This window comes from Chinchilla lanigera, unplaced genomic scaffold (genome assembly GCF_000276665.1).
Source record: "Chinchilla lanigera isolate Chin_1 unplaced genomic scaffold, ChiLan1.0 scaffold00034, whole genome shotgun sequence".
NCBI classification, from domain to species: domain Eukaryota; kingdom Metazoa; phylum Chordata; class Mammalia; order Rodentia; family Chinchillidae; genus Chinchilla; species Chinchilla lanigera.
This window is the reverse complement of record NW_004955435.1, coordinates 5,601,615-5,621,713: the sequence shown is the minus strand read 5'-3', so window position 1 is coordinate 5,621,713 and position 20,099 is coordinate 5,601,615. Positions and strand designations below refer to the sequence as shown.

The 20,099-nt window shown below is 42.0% G+C and overlaps 2 protein-coding genes and 1 long non-coding RNA gene across 3 annotated transcripts in view; 1 reads left to right on the top strand and 2 right to left on the bottom strand.

The window, feature by feature from the left end:
• Dph5 (diphthamide biosynthesis 5) overlaps nucleotides 1-3,068 on the top strand; it is a 40,758-nt gene extending 37,690 nt beyond the window's left edge. Inside the window, exon 7 of the mRNA XM_005388806.2 lies at nucleotides 1,623-3,068. Coding sequence (XP_005388863.1) covers nucleotides 1,623-1,819 — 197 coding nt within the window. The 3' untranslated portion in view covers nucleotides 1,820-3,068. The remainder of the gene's footprint in view (nucleotides 1-1,622) is intronic.
• The window catches only part of LOC102007929, a 14,281-nt gene extending 5,428 nt beyond the window's left edge, over nucleotides 1-8,853 (bottom strand). The window contains exon 1 of the long non-coding RNA XR_261663.2: nucleotides 8,778-8,853. This is a non-coding gene — a long non-coding RNA (uncharacterized LOC102007929). The remainder of the gene's footprint in view (nucleotides 1-8,777) is intronic.
• A 3,247-nt stretch (nucleotides 8,854-12,100) lies between these two features.
• The window catches only part of Slc30a7 (solute carrier family 30 (zinc transporter), member 7), a gene marked incomplete at its 5' end in the record, with an annotated part of 79,023 nt that continues 71,024 nt past the window's right edge, over nucleotides 12,101-20,099 (bottom strand). Inside the window, 1 exon segment of the mRNA XM_005388805.2 lies at nucleotides 12,101-15,323. Within this exon segment, the coding sequence (XP_005388862.1) occupies nucleotides 15,276-15,323 (48 nt within the window). The 3' untranslated portion in view covers nucleotides 12,101-15,275.

Genomic DNA, 20,099 nt, shown 5'->3' with positions numbered 1-20,099 from the left:
CAACACTGAGATTTCACCTCACCCCACAAAGAATAGCTGTCATTAAGAAATCCACCAGTGACAAATACTGGAGAGGCTGTGGGGAAAAAGGAACACTTCTCCACTGCTGGTGGGAGTGTCAATTGGTGACGCCACCATGGAAGTCAGTCGGAGATTCCTCACAAAACTAGGATTAGAAGTTCCACTTAGGGGGCTGGGGATTTAGCTCAGTGGCACAGCACCTGCCTGCAAAGCTCAAGGTCGTGAATTCGATTCCCGGTATCAGAAAAAAAAACAAAAAAAAAGAAGTTCCACTTAACCCAGCTATTCCCCTTATAGGTATATTTCCAGAAGAATTAAAAATGTCATACCATAGCAATATATGTGCACCCATGTTTATAGCAGCACAATTTGTCATACCTAATCTTGGACGCAACCCAAATACCCATCAACTGAGGAATGGATAATAAAAGCTGTGGTATTTCTATACAATGCAGTATTACTCAGCTATAAAAAAAGATAAACTGGAGGCTTTTATAGGTAAATGGATGCAACTAGAGACCATAGTCATAAATGAAATAAATGGGGCCCACATGTATAAACATCATATTGCTCCTTGGTGTAAGAACACAAAAGAGTCAATAAAACCCAAAATGTACAATAGATAATAAGAAAGGGAAAGAAATTGCTCAAAGGAAGGAACAACTTGGATAAGGGAAAGAAGAAAAAGAAAGTACTAAGGCACTTTATAGATTATGGATCGGTGGCATAACTGTACTGTTGGTGTCCGATGGTTTGTTCAGGGGAACAGTTAATATTCAAAAGGTTTTTTTTAAAAATATTTTGACCAATTTTTCTTGTTTGTATCTGGTAATCGGAGCAACTTAAGTGATGACAAGAATTTGCAGTGTGTCCATTGGTGAATTCTTACAGTCCTGCCTAGTGACACTATGTATTGTCTCTAATGTTCTTTTAAATTACCATTTTCTTATTCCCTTTAATGATTTGATCAGTCTTCTATTCTTACATCTGGTAATCTGAGCAACTTCATTAAAGATAACAATATGTAATATAACAACCACTGTTAATCTCTGTCATTTGGTTTGAAACCCCGTATCATTTTTAATGTCCTTGCTTTGTGTTGTCTGTATTTTGCTATTGTTCTTCTTTTTGGTACTATTTTCTTTAAAATAAAAAAAGTTAAAAAAAAAAAAGAAACATTTCACTCCTCTGTCAAAAATTGTTTAATCTAATCTACTTTAAAATGTAGATTTTTCTAGTAAGTATCTGTGTGTCTGTCTACCTACATATATTACTAATGCATCTGACGTAATGGGAAAATTATGTATAAAAATGTTCTAACACTCAGAAAAAAGTTGCTCTGCACTTTTTAAACTCATGCATATTGTTTCACTGTCAAAAACAAAAAGTATCATCCATACTCATTTTTCTGCCTCCTGTGGGATACTGCAAAATTTGATAGTAAATGTAATTATATGCAAATATGTCTTTTCTTACAGCAACAATAGTAAATATGAATTTAGTCAAAAAATAAAAATTTGTTGTACTAATGTTTTTGAATGCCGAGCAGATATTGCATTTGCTGGACTGACTGGCTATATCTTTTTTTTTTTTTTTAATAGCAATCACTGAGGAGACAGTCTGTGTTGGTTTAGCCAGGGTCGGAGCTGAGGACCAGAAAATTGCAGCGGGCACCTTACGGCAGATGTGCACTGTGGACTTGGGAGGACCATTGCACTCCTTGATTATCACGGGAGGCAGCATGCATCCGCTGGAGATGGAGATGCTAAGTCTGTTTTCCATACCGGAGGAGAACTGACGGGCTCTGAACATGACATTTGCAGTGGTCGCATATAATTTCAGTCGGCTATAGATGTACACATATTTGTGTGACGCATGAAACAGGTCTTTTTGGTTTGTCTAAAAGTAATAATAACAAGTGACCAAAAAGAAAGGACTTGGCGACAATGCGTGGTTTCCTGTGGCAGTGCATTTTCCCGTGATGTCAGCAGTTGTGTTGTTCTGACAACTTCCCAGGGAGGACCCACGTAGCAGATCAAGCTGGGAAAACGTGTGGGTGGATGTCCACAGACAGCGTCATTTAAAAGCCTTTTTTTATGAAATCAGTTAATACAGGGTAGTTGGTACAGAGTATAACTTAAAGGTAACTAGAATCTGAATCACTTGAATGTGAATCACTTGTCCTAGTTTTAAAGGATAAGAAATATAGCAATGGCCCCAAAGGCAAATGAAAGATTGGTAACCATTCATATATTGTTTTTATAAATTTTTCCATTAAAAAGTCAGCTGTCCTAACTACAAGGTGAATTTTCCTGACAGAGCTGGTATTAGAACTTGGAAACAGGTGAGAAGAATGCATTTCCACCTTACCCCACCGCTTAAAGCTCAGGAGCACAGGCTGCACAAGGAGTCTTCTGCACCGACTGTCTTGTCAGCTGACGTCCTATGTGACTCACATTCTGCTGTATTCCGGAGATTATATAATGTTTAATCGTAAGCGTTCCGCCAGCCATGTATAGCTGCTGTTTGGTTTTAAACAGCACCCTTCACATCCACACAGACAAATGGGAAACTTGCTGACAAAATAAAAAGTTTTTAAATTTTGGGTTGAAGGTAACAATAGATTGATCAAACTTTGTCATATCGCTTGATTCAGTTATTCATATATACATGAGTTAATTTCACTTTTACCACTTTTAAGGAACATTATATGTTATAATCATAGTTATAATATTTTCTGTTAGTTTAGAATAAAAATAGCTTTGTTCCATGCTAGTTCTGTTAGTCAGATTGAGTATTTCCATGACCTAATCAATTTTACTTCTTTGCTTAGTACATTCATTAAAAGCTAAGAAAAAATTTCCCTACTTCCTAGTATAATCGATGAGCTAGAAATTATTTTGACTTGTTTCCGTTGGGATGAAAGATTTTGAAATAACCCATTTTCAGTTTGCTGGGCCCATAAGTTCGGAGAACCACAAGCTTTTCAGTCCTGTATTATTGTCTTCTAAGGCCTTCAACAAACATTAAAGAATTGTACAACAGAACTTGTGGCTTTGTACTGTGGTGTAGCGTGTATGTATAACCCTTCCGTTTCAGACCCAACCGAGGGTCACCAGTTACCATCTGAGGACACTAGAGTCCGCAGAAGCAGGTGAGCAGTATGCTGACACCGCTGTTCCCCTCCAGCTCCCACACTTCCTCTGCTGACAACTGGACCTCACAAGGAAGTTGCAGACTTACAAGCTCGAGGGTTTAGAAGATAAAATTGGAAGTTGAAGTAAGAGATCTTAAAGTCAGGTACGAAAGAAGATGCCAGACCTGCGTGTCTCTCCTTCAACCCGTGGCCAGTTCTAACCTCTGCGTGCACAGGAAGACCGCGTGAGCCCTGGTGGGAGCCGCAGCTAGAAGGCTGAAGGGGCGGACCGGGGGTGGCCCTCTGTTCCAGAAGCGGAAGTGCTTCACAGCAACTTAAACCATCCTCTGAAACACCAGGAGGAACGTGTTAGTAAAGGCCGGGCTGAGGGCTAGAGATTTGTATTAAAACTAAGGACCAAACCTTTAACATAATATCAAATGAAATCACAAAATCAAGGTGATTCGCCAATAACTTAATAAGCCTTTAATAGTTTAGCCATTTAGAATAGAGCTTACCAACCCGGAGTGTGGTTTTTAAAAGCTCAGTTTCTGTAACATGTCAGCAGTAATCAGAGACTATAGAGTATTACAATACGGCTTTATGACTTAAAAAAGTAGGTAATAGAGATCCTCATATAACCTAGATATTAGAATTAGTAGAGCAAGATTTTGAAGCAGCCTTTAGGAGTTTGTTCGTAGGCGAACAGAAAGTGATGTTAATAAATGAGTATAGGTGTACTCCGCCTAGAAATGGAAACTTAACAAAAGTAAGAAAGAATCAAATCATTACAGACAGCATCAGAGTACAGATGACAGAGAAACTGTCCAATCTGAGGAAGGAGAAAAGGTCTGAGAGGAAAGAAGGCTGCGTGCCATGTGTCAATGCCGAACAGTTTGACACATGTAATTACGGGATTTGCAAAAAGAAAACAGGACAAAAATATGAATAAAGGGTAATACTTCCTCAATTTGGGGAAACTGTCAATATATTTATAGATTGAATAAGCTCAGGGAATGCCAGGCAGAATACAAAAGCCGAACCTAACATGTTCATGGGAGGACTGTAATTCTTATATCTTATTGCCAGGTGGCGTAACCAGTGGTACATGCATGACTGTCCCACTGGGTGACTTTTTATTAATTTCATTAGTAAGAAGACCGATAAAAGTAATTAGATCCAGTTGTACCAGCAGTGGTACAAGCCACCCAATGGGACAATCATGCCTGGACCACCGGTGGTTCAGGCTGGTGGGGATGTGTTAAAACTGACGAAAACTAAACAAGACCAAGTTTTAAAAGCCAACAAGGACAGTAGTACGGAACACACCAAATTTTTCTTTGAACAGAAAATCTTAACTAGAAATTTTATTTTTTGCAAAACCTGATAAATCTATCATGTATGCAGTTTAACTTAAGTATAAATGAAAACTGCATTATTCGTCAGGAAAAAGTTGAACAGTACTGTTTTTTGTCTTCTGTCCTGCAGTCCCAGTGTGTGGCAGTTAACGTAGAAATACTTGAATGTCACATGTACTTGTTTGCTTAGTAGTGTTTAGCTCTTTGATGTTACTGTTTTACTTTGCATTGTTGTGGTGCTAAGGGTTGAACCCAGGACATTATGTAGGTGCTTTACCATTGAATTATACTGTGTTTTCATCTAGAAGTTTTATAGCTGTACATTTTGCACTTACATCTGAAATAGTTTTAGTTGCATGAAGTGTGAGGGTTAGCTTGTGTTTCATTTCTTTTATGTACTGTGGATATCCAGTCGCTCCGGCACTATTTGATGAAGTGACTCTTCTTGCCTCATTGAACTGTGTCGGTCTACTTTCGGGATCTTTTTGCCGTTTTGTTGATCTGTGTGTCTCTCCCTCTGTAATGGCACATTGTCTTGATTATTTTAGCTTTGTGATAAATCTTAAAAACAGTATGATTCCTTTAACTTCTGTTTCCCAAACTGTTTTAGTTGCCCGGTTGTTTGGCTTTCCATATAAATGTAAGAATGACCTTGTTGATGGCTATAACAGAGCTGGTGAGATTTTGATTAGAACTCGGATATAGATTTTTAGTTTATCCTGTTTGGGGTTTGTTCAGCTTCTTGAATCTGAAGGTTTATGTGACCTTCAGTTTGGGATGTTGCTAAGCACTCTTTCATTTTTTGGAATAGTATACATTTTTTCTTTTTGGAACTCCAGTAATGGAAATATTAGATTATTCTTGTCTCCACAAGTCCCTCGGCCCTGTTCATTATTGTTTTGTTTGGTGTTTTGTGTTTCTGGCTTATTGTTTTGCTTTGAAATCTGTTTTCTCTGTTACTTAGAGTGGATAATTTGTATTGATCTCTCTTCAAGTTCATTGACTCCTACTGAGTCCATTCAATATGTTGAAAATTTTGGTTATTCTAGTATTCCATTTGCTTCTTTATTAACATTTGTAAAGATTATTTTAATTACTTGAGTATAAGATTTTTATTACATAATTCCAACCTTGATATCATCTAAGCCTGGGCATTTGTTTTGTTTTGGTTTTGGTTTTTTTTGTTGTTTGTTTTTTTTTTTTTTAATCCTGTACCGGGAACCGAACTCACGACCTTGCACTTGCCTAAGCCTGGGCATTTGTTGATTGACTTTCTTCTTCAAATTGAAATTTTTGCAGTGCTTTGTCAGCAAATTTTGGATTGTAACTTGGACATTCTGAATTTTGTATACAGATTGAGTCTTGTTTAAGTTCTGCAGAGAAGTGGGCTTTTTGCTGTAGTAGGCAGTCAACCTAGTGAGGGCCAGGATGCAATTACCAGTCTGCCTTCTGTGTGCTCTGTTTCCAAGATCAGTTTAGTTTTTATACTCTAGGTCTCTTTGGATCTATCTTGAATTTATGCCACTCAGCCTGAAACTTAGGAAGTATTCTGCTGGTTCGTGTGGTCCTTGAGGTGTTTGGTGTATTAAATATGGTTACATCAGAGCATTAATGATTTGAGGGTTGTGCTCATGTTCATAAACAATTCTGAGGTTGTTCTCCTGGGCTTGTTCCCCACCCAGTCTCCACACTACTTCCTGATTCCCTTTGTCCATTGGTCTTTTGGCCAGGAACTTGGGGTTCTAGTTACTGTACTGTGTTGCTTACTATTTCAGATCTTCATGTTGGCCAACATTCTGACCCGTATGAGTAATGTGGTCTACCTTTTGAAGCCACAATTCTACCAATCAGAAAGTTCCCTTTCTTAAAAGCTGAAGCTTCTGTAGGTTTCCATAGCTGCTGCCCACCACAAAGGGACTGCCTGGGGGAAGTCTTGGCAACCAACAGGAAGCCTTTGCTCCAATGAATATAACTGCAAATGTGTTAACCTTGTCTGTTGATGTTTAGAAGCCAGTGGTGTCACACGCCTGTAATCCCAGCACTTGGGAGGCTGAGGCAGGAGGATTATTGCAAGTTTGAGACCAGCCTAGGCTACAAAGTGAGCTCAAGGCCAGCCTGAACTGCATAGTGAGACTGTGTCTCAAAAATAAATAAATATTGCTCAAGGGGAGGTGGTATTATGCATATAGGACAGATAAGCCCTAGCTGAACAACATTACAGTCTAGCTTTCCTACACAGGGTGAGAAACCAATTATGCTTAACACACGGTTCTCCTTTTATTTATAATTTTAGAAGTGATTATCACATTTCCAAAAGTCCAAATGAAGTGTTGTAATTCTTTTGAAGCAAATCAGTGCTTGTATATGAATTTGAATTTGCTTTTAGAATGCTGTGCTTTTAAAACTCATGTCAAAACTTACGAAGAAATTTTAGGGAGTTTGTTTTAATGGTCTTATTTTTAATCTTTAGCTTTAGCACTGGCTCGCTTACATAGAGCATAATTCATTTTAACAGTCCACAGAGAACCATTTTTCAAAGTGGGTTTAAACTGACTGGAAAGCACAGTTCATTTTTTTCAATACATTTCGTTTGCCTACTGTGCCAGGCTATGCACTCAAGTGTCATCACATCAGTGGTCTTCTTAGATACAGGAATTTAGCAAATAAAGTAGAGACGTACATTGGAATGTTGTAACGTGCAGAGCCTGGGCGTTAGGTTTTTTAAGCTCAGAGTTGGGGCTAGACGAGCTGACAGAGTGCCTGCACGGGCGAGAATCCCAGTACAGCGCTATTCCTCCCTTCCTGTAGACTGAATGAGAAACTAGGTTGCTGTCATGCTACTGACATCTTGTGAATCTCGAATTTGTTGGCTTCCCGGTTTTGCTGTCCCTCTGGTCTAGCCAGGCTCATGCAGACTTAGTCAGCTATCGAGGGAACTGAATAGCAGGCAGTGAAAGGCATTGAGTTGCCGGAGGTTTTCAGAGAAGTTGCACTTGATAAGCATTAAGGACGCCCTCCAGATCCTGGGCTGCATGACTGAAAGTGGACACGGGGAAGCTCACTTTGTCAGGCTGAGTTGCCGGTGCACTATTGTAAACAACTTTCCTAAAATCTGCGTGTAAACAGAGCAGCTGCTCTGAGAGGGGTCTGCGGGCCACTGTGGAATGACTGGGCCAGAAGCTAATTCCAGAAAACACAGGAAAGGCAGGGAGTCCCTGGCAGGGGCTGGAGACCGAACAAGTCAGAGTGCAGCACACAGCAGGGCCTACACAAGGCAGAGGAAGCCGGGGCAAGCCACTGCGCAAAACGTCACATTCAGCAGAAATTCCTTTCACTCCCTGCCAAGGCCAGAACTGTTTTTGTGTGGGGGGTGATGGGGACCTGCAGTGGAATGACAAAGCTGGATGCGGAGCAGGTGGGAAGCAGGCAGCTCCCAGATGTGGTTCTGCTTGCCGCCATCAGCAGGGTTCTGGAACAGGAGAGGATTCTGCAAGTGGAGGTAGCAAAGACGTTTAGATTTCTGAGAATTTTGTAAAGAATGCGGACAGAAATTGGTTATTAGAAGACAGCTGAGTGGAAAGATAAATCTTTTTATGTTGAATGTGCTGCTTGTAGTTCTGTTTGTTTTTTGAGACAGGATCTTGCTGTATCGTCAAGCTTGCCTTGAACTCACAGTGACCCTCCTGCCTCAGCCTCCCAGGTGCACCACCATGCCCAGCTGTTGTTTGCAGTTCTGCCATGAGTGAGGCAAGGAAGTCACTGAGGCACTTCATACATTTGGACAAACGAAGCATGAAGCCAGACTATTAGGAGCTGTGGAGATAGCTAGAAGGTGAAGCACATGGAACACACGAGGAGTCCAATCGCAGACATGCTGCGGATGAAGTCGCCCTCCCCCAATTTTTTGAGACAGGGTCTTGTGCAGCCCAGGTTGGTTTCACACTTGTGATCCTCCAGCCTCAGCCTCCTGAGTGCTGGGATTATAGCTGTGCACAACCATGCCTCGCTTGGGTAAAAGCCTTCCAGTGTGACTGATAGTCAAGAGGCTGCTTTGATAAGAATATCCTTGAGAAGGTGGTGTGAGTGGGCCTGGGATCGTGTGAAGGAGTTATTTTAAAAAGGACTTGTTTCTGCTTAGAAGCAAAGGTCTGGAGGGGCATGGAGGCTCAAGCCCAGTGCTTTAGTCCTCATTTCATACTGCAAGACAAGATCACGTCCAGCGAAGAGGTAAGAGAAGAACAATATGGCTCTGACAGAAATACCTGGAAGCCCGTGGGGGCGTGGTTACGAGGTGAAGTGCCGAGTAAGAGCCGCAGAGCGCCTGTTGTTGCAGACGCCGCCAACCCCCAACGGCTCCTCTCCCGCGAGCCGCGCTGTCTCCTGTCCCTCAGAACCGTCCTGTGGCTTCCATTCCTCGGCATCACTGCAGCAGTTCCTACCTGGCCTGTTCTTGTTCCTGTCTAGTCTGTCCCAATGAAAGTACGCTCTTCCACTTATCAAGCTGATAAACAATCGAGACAGGTATTTTTAGAGAGAAATTTTATTGAAAAGAATTTTTATACAGTTGCTCATGATTCTTTTAAAATACACCTGAAATTAAAATACATGTGAATGTGTGCAAGTAGAAAAAGTGAAACACACATTACAGATTTGTTGTATTACACTTTGGGCAAATCGTAAGTGGCTACATGAGCCTATTCGAACCACATGACTAGTCTCCAGGGTGACGTTCCCATTGTCTTGTACAAATGTTCTTAGAAATGTTTTGATGTCGTAATACTCACCAAAGGAATCAAACCCAAACTTGACCAAATGTTTAAAAACCATTAAAGGCAGGGAGGTAAAGTGTTGTAGGGCTGTTTAGAATGTACATAATAAGGGATGGGTCTGGCATTTTTCCATTCAGAATATTTCAACTATGAAACACCCATTCTGTTTATCAAACGAGAGAAAGCTAGGGAAAACTCAGGTGGGAAAAGTATCACTTAAGTTGTTGCTGTTTGAAGAAGCACTGAAATCACTGGACAGACTTTAAAAGAATGTGTGTCTACTTCAAAGCAGAATTTTTTTTTTTTAATCTTTTTGAGACAGGGTCTCACTATGCAGTTCCGGCTTGTCTGGAACCCACTTTGTAGCACAGACTGGCCTCGAACTCAAAACAGTCCTGCATCAGCCTCCCAACTGCTGGGATTACAGGCATGCGCCACCATGCCCGGCCAAAGCAGACTTTTCATTGAGGGTGACACACAATATGTGACCATACACAAAACTCAAATGCTAAAATTCGTAACCCTTTTTTTACCAGTATAAAGTGGAAGAAACAAGGACGAACAAGACAAAAAAGGTGAAAGGTATTTCAGTAATATTGAAATCACTTAATAAATATAGTGTTACAAAAGCACCTTCAAGAAATACCCCTTAGAGCGTTTTGGATGATAATATATCTAGGAGTAAACATAGCAGACTACATCGGTACTTAAAGTACTATGAATATGACCCTTTTCTGGAAAAACTAAGAAGACGATGTAATTCCTGATTTGGCTAAACAAAATACAAAAATTCAAGTTACCCATGTTGCACACACCCAATTCGGCCAAATTCCTGCCCAACAATATGCAAAACAGATCACATCTGCACGCTCACACTGTTTGTGTAACGAGCAGCTCACAAAGGCTACTTGAAAAAAATATAGGCAAAGTGAATATAAATTCACCTGCTTGTGCAAAAATGCCAAAGAAATGCTGAGGTGATTTCTGAAATAAGTCAATTACTGGTGTTACTTCTCCCTAACTTTTCCATCTACTACTATCTACAATAATCTCTAATAAACCAGTGAGCACGTCATGGTGAATTCACGCTAAGGTTGGGGATAAAGGAGTGTGCAAGACAAAGACATTCTCCCTTTTACATCAAGATCAAAATGACAAATACTAAATTTTCAAAGCTGTTAGGAAAGTGTAACGTAGATTTTAATTTATGAAATATTTGTTTTGAAAAAGTAGATATAAATCCTAATCTTTCTCCTGCACGGCGAAATTACCCATACTTCTTGGAGGACAGCTCCCTGGCAGTGTCAAGGTCAGTTCTCCGAGACGGGTGCTCACTTCTCCAGGCCGCCATGGACACCATCGCGTGACCCAGTCCCGTAGGCAACCTACTAGCATGCCAGCGAAACTGTCTACGTCTCCAAAACGGTTTTAAAAGTGCACAAGGGGTTCTGATTAGTCTTTTCACTCTGCAGTTTTAGATCAATGGCAAAGGTAGGAAATAAGCCTAAAAGTGCACAGAAAAGAGTGCGTCTAACTAGGCTGTAACTATGGACCCTGTACCAACTTCGGCCAACTCTTCACCGTTCTGTAGCGGAGCCTGCTTAGAACTATTAGAACTTCTTGAAAACATTTTCTTCTTTGTTGGGATTGAACCCAGGCCCTGTGCTTACTTGGGGAACGTTCCCCGAGTTAGCTGAAGGACGTAAACATCAGACAAGGTGCTGGGTTTCGGTGGGTGTTCTCCCTCTGGCTGGCTCTCCCTCGGGCTTGCCGTTCACGTTCTCCTGGCCCAGCTTACTGACCTCACAAGGGAGGAAGAATTCCCCCTCCTGTGAAGTGTTATGAGAATTAGAAAATAGATTCAGAAATACTGTCAATCATGAAATCACGCAAAATTACAATTCTTTGTTAATACAAGTGAGGATTAAATGTAACGTGAGAGAGGCCAGGCCATGGGCCTAATACAGGTTGTTCCCTTTATCTGCTATGTGTATAATTTCAAGTCGGGAAGTGGGTAGTCAGAAACCGAAGATGCACTCATGAAAAAGGTTCCATCTGTTTAGCTATTAAATAGAACTGTATTTTTCAGCCAACACATACTTGATAGAAGTTCTCACTGTCTTTGAATCTGACTTGATTATATGGTAGAGGTCTGAAACATCAAGCCTTCTGAAGGAAATCACATCTTGGAACACTCTGCCACTGATAAAACTTTTAATGAGTGTTTTACAAAGGATAAAGTAATTTCTCCCCTTTCCCAAGGTCCTTATGAACTGGAAAATAATTTTTCAAAATTGGTGATTTATTGTAAACAGAAGGAAAGAAGTCTGAAGAGCTGGAAATAGTGCTTTAGCATGTGGAATTCTGGTAAAACTTCAAACTTCACCCTACTGAATTAAAAGGTTGTTCTATGGAGTATTTAATGCCTATTTTTGCACAGGCTTGAGAATCTGAAGAATAAGAAAGCTTTACACTGATTTTTTTTAAAAAAAGCAAAGTGGCAAGACTGAAATGATAGGTCCTGTGAATTAACCTCGTTTCTAAAAAGTCTCACCTTGCAGACTAAAAAATTAAGGAAACGAAGCAGTCCTTAGGAGGCATGAGCGGTTAACAGAAAAACTCACCCATGCGTTAAAGTATGGACTGTACAAATCAAATGTCATTATCTTTTAGGTCAGGAACTGGCTTCGCAAGAGTAAAAAAGTTTTTTAAAATTTGAAAACATACGAAAGAAAAAGGAAATAATCTAGACTATATAATTAGTTATGAAAAATGAGACAAAATCCCATTTATAAAGTGCCTTCATGTACCAAAACTGGAGGTCACACGTCCTTTATTCACAAACAATATTTAACCCACATGTGCAGACGGGCGAACGTTACACTGGGAAGAGCACACTAAAGAACTACAGTACTGACGTGGAGTCAGGAGGTCTGAACTTCGCCTTGGCTTTACCGTGGGCTGATGAGCTCTGTGACTCCGCGTAAGCAACCGCTTTTCAGGGCTTGCTTTTTCTCGTCTGTAAACTGACAGAAGCGGTCTACTTCCTAGCATGGTCCCTGCGAAGACCTCTGTATTAAGCCGTGTAATCCTTTTAATCTCACCATGATGTGTTTTGTAAAAACTTATCCCACAGCAGAGAACTCATCCGAGCAGCATTCTGAGTTACCATCTGACAGGTGTGTGAGCTGGCTTTAAAGATCGCCGAAGCGGTGACATCTGTCCCACTCTCCTGTGCGTCTGCTGCATACGAAGGGCACCGACGACGGCACGAGGAGCACTGACCTGCACGTGAGCTTGGTACTGCCCTTCACACAGACGCTCGCGAGTTAGCGAAGCGAGCAAGCTGCACAGACGTTCAGCCCTTCATCGTGAGTAGTAGAATGGACTTTGAAAACTAGTAGTATATTTCTGTTTGGGAACGTTTACAGTAAACTTTCCCGGAACAATACAATTTTTCCCCAAGGGTATCTAAAATACTGGCAAATTTACCCCCAGATACAGATTTCGTTCTGTAAGAGGTAGCATTAGGTTAGGAACACTAACTTCTCAATTTGCTTAGAGCCACTGTCGGGTGGTGTTTCTCAGTGAAATACCTGTTTTAGTGATACATCTGTGCCGGGAACAACGAGACAAAGTACTCCCAGGGAGAAGCTGTTCTTCCTTGGTGATTTTTGTTTCTGTTGTACACACAGGTGAACTGTAAAGTGTAAATACTAATGCCAACCTGTTAAATAATATGGTCTGGTGATCTCCCGGTAAAAAGTGCAAAATTAGCGTCATACCGAACACTATGCTATGTCAAGGAGAAAAATCATGGATTAGTGCAGGAAGTGGGGAGCTAAAAGAAGTGACAGCAGGGGGCTGGGGATTTAGCTCAGCGGCAAAGCGCCTGCCTGGCAAGCGCAAGGTCGTGAGTTCGGTTCCCGGTACCGGAGAAAAACCAAAAAAAAAAAAAAAAAAAAAAAAGAAGTGACAGCATACTTTGGCAAGGAATGGAGCGCTCACTAAAAGGCAGAATTGGGTCTGTAAGACGCACTAGTAAGTTTTAGAAAACATAACAATTATCTCCATATGTGAAATATCAATATAGTTACACATAATGAGTTTGTGAAGGCACACATCCAGTATCTCTGCCTTCATCTAACCTGTCATTTTCTATAATATGCCAAAACCCATGGAATAACCCAAAGTTCTACCAGACTTGGTAGTGGTTCAAACTTCCAAATGACTGCTTGTAATGAGAAAGCCAAAGTTACATATCGGGTCATGTGCTTCTGTGCTCTCCCTCCTAAAAGACCTCAACATTTATTCCAATGAAACACAATTCCCTGCAAGATTCTTAGTTTTAGAATGGCCAGGCAGTGACGAAACATAGTTTTAAAGTTATCTCCTTATTTTAAAAAAGGAGACTATGGACATTTCATGGCAGTTCACAGTAGCTTAGAAAAACATGAAGAAAGTGGTGTCATTTTGCCAATACTGATAGAAGAGTTCATAAATTGTAAGAGAAGTGATGGAAATGTATTTTAAAATCCAGGCAAAAATCAACAGTGAATTCTGCCACCTTACTGAAAAAGTACTTTTTATTGATCTATACTAGAACTAGTCATTTTCAACCTGAAAGGCCTTTTCCTCAACGATTTCAATTGTTTAAACTTGAAACGGGTCTATGTTATGGTAAAATGAAACATAATGGTAAGTATGTATCTAAATCAATATCCCTTTCATAAAACACTGGGAATACTTCAGTAGAGTTTTCAAGCACTTGAGATCTCATATTGTAATTTCATTTTTCAAATACCTAAGAACCTAGACTATTCATTTACTTCTAAGATATCTGTGTTACAAGATTCTACCTCACCAAATCTGTTCCAGATCTTTAGGAGTTCAAACTCAACCAAATGCTGCCACAGGATTTTGAAAGCAATGGTTGGTATTCAAAGCTTAAACAGGAAAACATATTGCATGACTTGGCATCTGAAGAATGAAAACACAAAATAACGCTGCCGTACCATTTCTGCCTGCAGCCTACTATGCCTCTTGTGGTCATTAATAAAACGTATACAGATGGCAAGGAAAGCAGTAGAAAGATTAACCACAGACACAGCTTGTATAGAAATCTGGAATTTAGCAATTTAGGTCAAAACAATTTTCTCACTAATAAATGCATTTGTAAAATTTTGAAAAACCAGTTCACAAAGTAGTTTAATGTGATTACTGACTGCTTTAAAAAGCAAGATAACACCTTCTTTGATGAGATAAAACAATAAAAAACTTTTATATATCTAAACATATGCTGAAGTACATAAAAGGACAATCTGTCTACTAGCAAGAGTCTTATTTTGTACGATTACAGAATAGCCATTAAAAAAAAAATACATGACCTGTGATGGTACAGTTCTATGCTGGCAAATACATTTCCTGATACAAAGGCACTTTGAAAACCCAATATGGTTTGGTTCATAAGTTTGCGAGGTACAAACAATTGTACAAACATATGATTATACTGAAGAACGTCAGCAACCGTGACATTATATATAAAACAGATTTCCACTTCTTTTTTGAAGAACACTGGTTTTGTGGGAGTGAAAGCAGTGATTTCCAGCAGCTTCAGCGGAGACTTTCCAGATGGTTGGGCCGCAGCCTCAGTCCCTCACTGGCGGCGATGAGGGGATGGGGAATTTGGGTGAAACCTCCCTCCCTCCCTCCCTCCCCCATAAAAGGACAAGCCAACACCCTCGAACAAAACCACAAACCTCAGAGATCAGAATGAAGAACGGCTTGGGGGGAAGAGCACAAAAGACAAGACCGGAAGTCCAGGAGATAACCTCTTAGTTGTGATCCCTCGGCTGTGAACTCCCCACAGAGGACTACCTGGTCACTTGGTGCTAAGAATTCTGGCGATTTCTCCATTGTAAAGAGCCGGGTACAATGTTTTGGACTGTACAGTACCAGAAGAATTTGGTCCGGAAAGAGCAATTTTATTCACTACATGGCGGCAGAGTCAATCTGTACATAGAGCTGTCTCACCCCGGCCTGCAAAGTTAAAAAAAAATTACAAAATCAAGATAGGAATAGAGTACTGTGGACCCCCAAAATTCACGGGGTTACATTTCTAGAGAACCTGTGAATTGTGAAAACTGCAAATTTCAGATACGGTCAGGAAAATGCCTGTTTTTATAGTTTAAACTCCAAATATGACATGTCTCCCACAGTTACGTAATTTAATTTAATAAAATACTGTATTCATAGAGCCTTAGAAGGTGCAAGGTGTTTTGGTGGCATCTTAGGGCACTAAGAAAAACCAAGCCGAGAACACTGGAGATCGCTGCACGCGGTACGGCGCCCTGTCAGAGGCCGGAAGGCTGGCGCACCTCTGGAGATGGGTTACAGCGCAACAACAGCCCATTCGCAGCACGGAGAACCGAATAACGCGCTCAGACTGGCTACTTGCACACCTCGCGCCAAAAAGCAACTGCAGAGAATATTTCCATGGAATTGCGGGGGTTTCCATGAAATTCCAGGGGTTTCTGTGAACCATTAGCTTCTAAGGAAAAACCCATGAAGGACCAAGGCCATGAACTCTGCAGTGGGACCTCGGAGAATAATGATGTACACATTTCAGAAAAGTAGTAGAAAAACATCTTGGAAGTGGAAAGAATTACTTTTCTCTGCATCTCTGAGAAAGAATTCATTTTATCATAAATCAGCAAAAAAATATCTCAGGAACAAATACAACTGTAAGCTACAAACCACCACCACCACCGAAAACAAAAGCGACCAAAGAAAACAAAGCCATGCTACGGTCACAAGTCCCGCGCAAGCGGTACCCGAAGAATGGAGTTCCCCATCTAGCGTGCTGTTACCACGAGAATCACGTCAGCTCAGTCTCACTGCCCCTCATAAATGCCCAACACGCACACGCAGGGAGGGTAGCCGCCCACTGGCTAAGCACTGCGCACCGCATCGCCTTTCTTCAGTGTGGGGTACGGAGTTGCTCCTCAAGAGCACTGCTCTCTGTGTCGTTCCCTACCTTCCCTGTTTATCCATATCCTTCACTGGATCGCTTCTGTTAATACAGACGCACATTATAGTTTCTCATACCTCAAAAAACCCTTCCCTTAAAAACGAACCACATCATATTACGCACAGGTCAGATTCCCTATGATGAATGTGACCGTTATGTGTACCTGAAACGTGCCGATAAACTTCATTCTTAAGAAGCCCTTCCCTGAACCCTGCATCCCCTCCTGGTACAGAGCCGTGCCTGCTCCTCTGGACAGCGAAAATCCTCAAAACAATTACCTTCTTGGCTGGCTGCAATTCCTTTTCCCTCCTCCTAAGCCATTTCAACCAACATGTCCCTCCGTCCACCTCCCCAACTGTCTGTCAAGGAGCCCGCTCGCAGGCCCAGGGCTGTTACAACCCAGCAGCAGTAACACAGGCGGGGACCCCGGCCACGCTCCTCCCTCCTGCAGCGGGTGTTCACCGGCGCCCTTCTCTCACTTGTTCATTGCTCCTAGTACGCTCTGCCGGTCCTCTGTCTCTGAACACTAAGCCGAATACTCACAGCCCCAGTCCCGAGCACTACTTTGCCCGTACTTCATCGCTAGGTATCTCATCTTGGACCCAGACTTTAGCTACTAGCTGTACGTTCACACTTCTGCAATCTGTATTTCTGCGCTGGCACGGACATCCATGTGACGGTTCTACGCAGGGGACCTGTCTAGCAGCACAGCATGGCCAACCAGAGCTGCTCCCGCCCCTCACACCCGCTGCTCCCGCAGTCTTTTATAGGTCAGTCCCCCCTCGGTGCAGCCCCGCCCTTCTCTCACACCCAGCGTCCAGTCCACTCACACCCTCTGCCGCCTTATCTCCAATACAGCGCGAACCCGCAATCTGACCACCTACGTCATCCTCGGGGCTACACCTGGCCCTATCAGTTCTTGCCCAGACTTTGTCACACCTCTTACCAGGTCTTCCCGTCTGCCTCTGCTTTCCATCCATCTCCTCCCACAGCAACTACAGCGACATCACTCTGATCAGTCCACCGCTGCATCGGCTCAGGCTCCTCGTCCTAAGGGCCTCCGAGACCCACGTGACCTACCTCCTGATTACCTCCCCGGTCCCACGGTCCCACGCTTCCTCGGCTACACTGGCCCTCTGCTGGAACTGTGCTCCTCAAGATGCTCCCATCACACATGCTCTCCACTTTCGTCCTCCTCAGGTGACGGCAAGGCCTACCCTGACTGCCTTATATACAACACACTCGCTTCACTAGTCCAACAAATATTTACTGCGTCCTGTCACATGGGCATATAAAAGCGAACAAAACATAAAAAATATCCTCGCCCTCATACGCTTCCTAGTCCACTGGGGACCTGGGTGGGAGGAGGCAAGATGAGTATGTAAGAAAATGCAGTATGTCAGGGGACAATATATATGTGACAGAAAAAAGATAAAGTTTAGTACAAGAGGGGGTAAAGGCCTCAAGCACTCCCAGTCTTACCTTGCTCGCCTTAGCAAAAGCACTTATCACCTTACATCACAAAAGCAACTCAGGCATACATTATTTACTGTTGTTTCCCCAATATAAAATACCGTAATCTCTACAAAGAGAGGGGTTTTGTTTTCTTTCTTCACTCCCAACTCCCAGAACCTCAAGCAGTGCCCAGCATGCAATAAGTGATCAATACTGACTGAATTCAGTGAAATTTACTAATTTCCCTTCTTTAATAAAAAATGATTTTCAAAGTTAAATCATCGCCTGAGAGGAATCAGGATCCGTCTTCATGGATACAAGCTAGACAGACCCAAGACGCTTCTCAGCATAGAAAACGGGCTTCAGCAGTTTTGTCTCATTAACAAAACAAAACAAAACAAACCCTTCTGTGGTAAACCAAAATTACTGTTCAAAGTAGAAAATGTCTGCTAGTACCTTCTTTTGTGTAAGGGGTTTGTGGCAGAAAAAAGACAGGGCTAAGTATCTATATCATCATTAGCTAAGAAACAGACCAAACCTCAGCTTTTCTTCTTGTAAAAGTACTATAAATGCCAACACTGCTTGCCTCACACAACTGTTACAGTCATCCAAAGCTGTTCTGCAAGTTCTCGTATATACAACCTTACGTGAAACAACGTTTGCCCAAATAAACTGCCCTAGTATCTTTTCTCTTTTAGCAAAATGTTTAATGAGAGCAGCATGGGCAGATGAAGCTGGGAACTGCGGTCTCTGTCACTCTGCTTTCGCCTAGCATTAACACAGTAAAGACAGTAATAAGAAATGAAGTAGCCCAAGGCAATAAAAAAGAAAGAAGAAAAACAAAGAGGCTAGATAAATTATCTTTGCATAATCGGGAGTTAATTACTCAAGCTGATATCCATCCCTTGAGGGGCTACAGCTTTTCACTAATCTAACAAAAAAAAAGTCATTTTGCTTCATCCATCTGTCCCAATGGGGACGGCTTCGAGTTCCCCAGCTTTTCATTTTCTGCTCTCAATCTTCTTCAAAGTAGAGAGAAAAGTATAATTTCCAAAGAACCCTATGGTAAATCACCACTCCCTGAATGCAGACTAGGCTTCTGTAATTTATTCACACCACAAAGATGTGACAGATACGCTACCAGATGGAAACAGGGCTTGGTCCCATCAGATATTCTAGCACTGGAATGACACCAGGAATCAGGGGCCGGCTGAAAGGTTGGCCTCAGAATGGGAAAACTCGTTTCTTTGAACACTTCTACACTCCTAAAGAAAAATAAATGCTAAACTGGTGCCATAGTCCTAGGATATCCTCAACAAATACTCATTGTTGTGGAAAGGAAAACAAACGAGAAGTGAAAAAGTTAAGAGATATGACTACAGAAAGTTACTGTCTTACTCATCTTCTCTACTTTAAATGCCTAAATACACATTGATCTTTATTCCTTTCAAATGAACCCCTGAAAACCTGGCTGACATGTAAAAACGTTTCACTGTTAGCACAGTGGCTGGGTGGACACGGCTGAACTCTAAGCGATGAACGAGAACATGGGTTTGCGTATCATTTTGTGTCCACTGTCTTGCAAGGCCCAATGAATGCCTTACGTGCCTTTCACAGCGCCTGCCACCTGCTGCGCCCTTAATAAATGCTGGCTGTTGTTACTGCTGCTACTACTATCACTTCTACTACTGTCAAGCAACCCATGACGAAACAACCCTTTGCATTCATTTGGAAACAACAAATGGCCTTATATCCTGCGGCTGTTTAACCTCTTGATGTGGCTGCTTTCTGGTGGACTTCAAGTACACACATGAAGAAAGTTAAGGGAAAGATGCATAAGGAAAAGTCTGGAGAGCCCACAAGCACCATCAGTACTTACCAAAGATTAAAGGCCTTTACAACAGGGGAGCAAGTGAAAAGGGTGGAAAACTTAGCAGTCCACATGGGAAAGGGCAGATACTTCCTACTCTCTGCCCTTCCCTCCCGCAGACGGAACAAGGCTGCGGGACAGACTCGGATTAGGAACACAGGAGAGTGACAGAGCTGGGGGTGTCTGGAGGAAACACTTGGATCTGTGAAGTGGCTTCGGGTTCCTTCCTCGGTATCACTGTTAACTTCCATTTCGAGACCAGGGAAGGGAGCACAGAAAGCTGACGCAGGAAGCTGGCGGCTTGGGACTCAGCAGCATGAGGGAGGAGACAGGCAGCGGAGCAGAAAAGCTAGCAGAGGCGAAGGCAGAAGGCCCCGGGGGAGTGAGCGGTGGACGCTGGGCTTGACTACCTTTGGTGCTTTGTGGCACTGAGGAGAATGAACCTCAAGCATATTCTAGG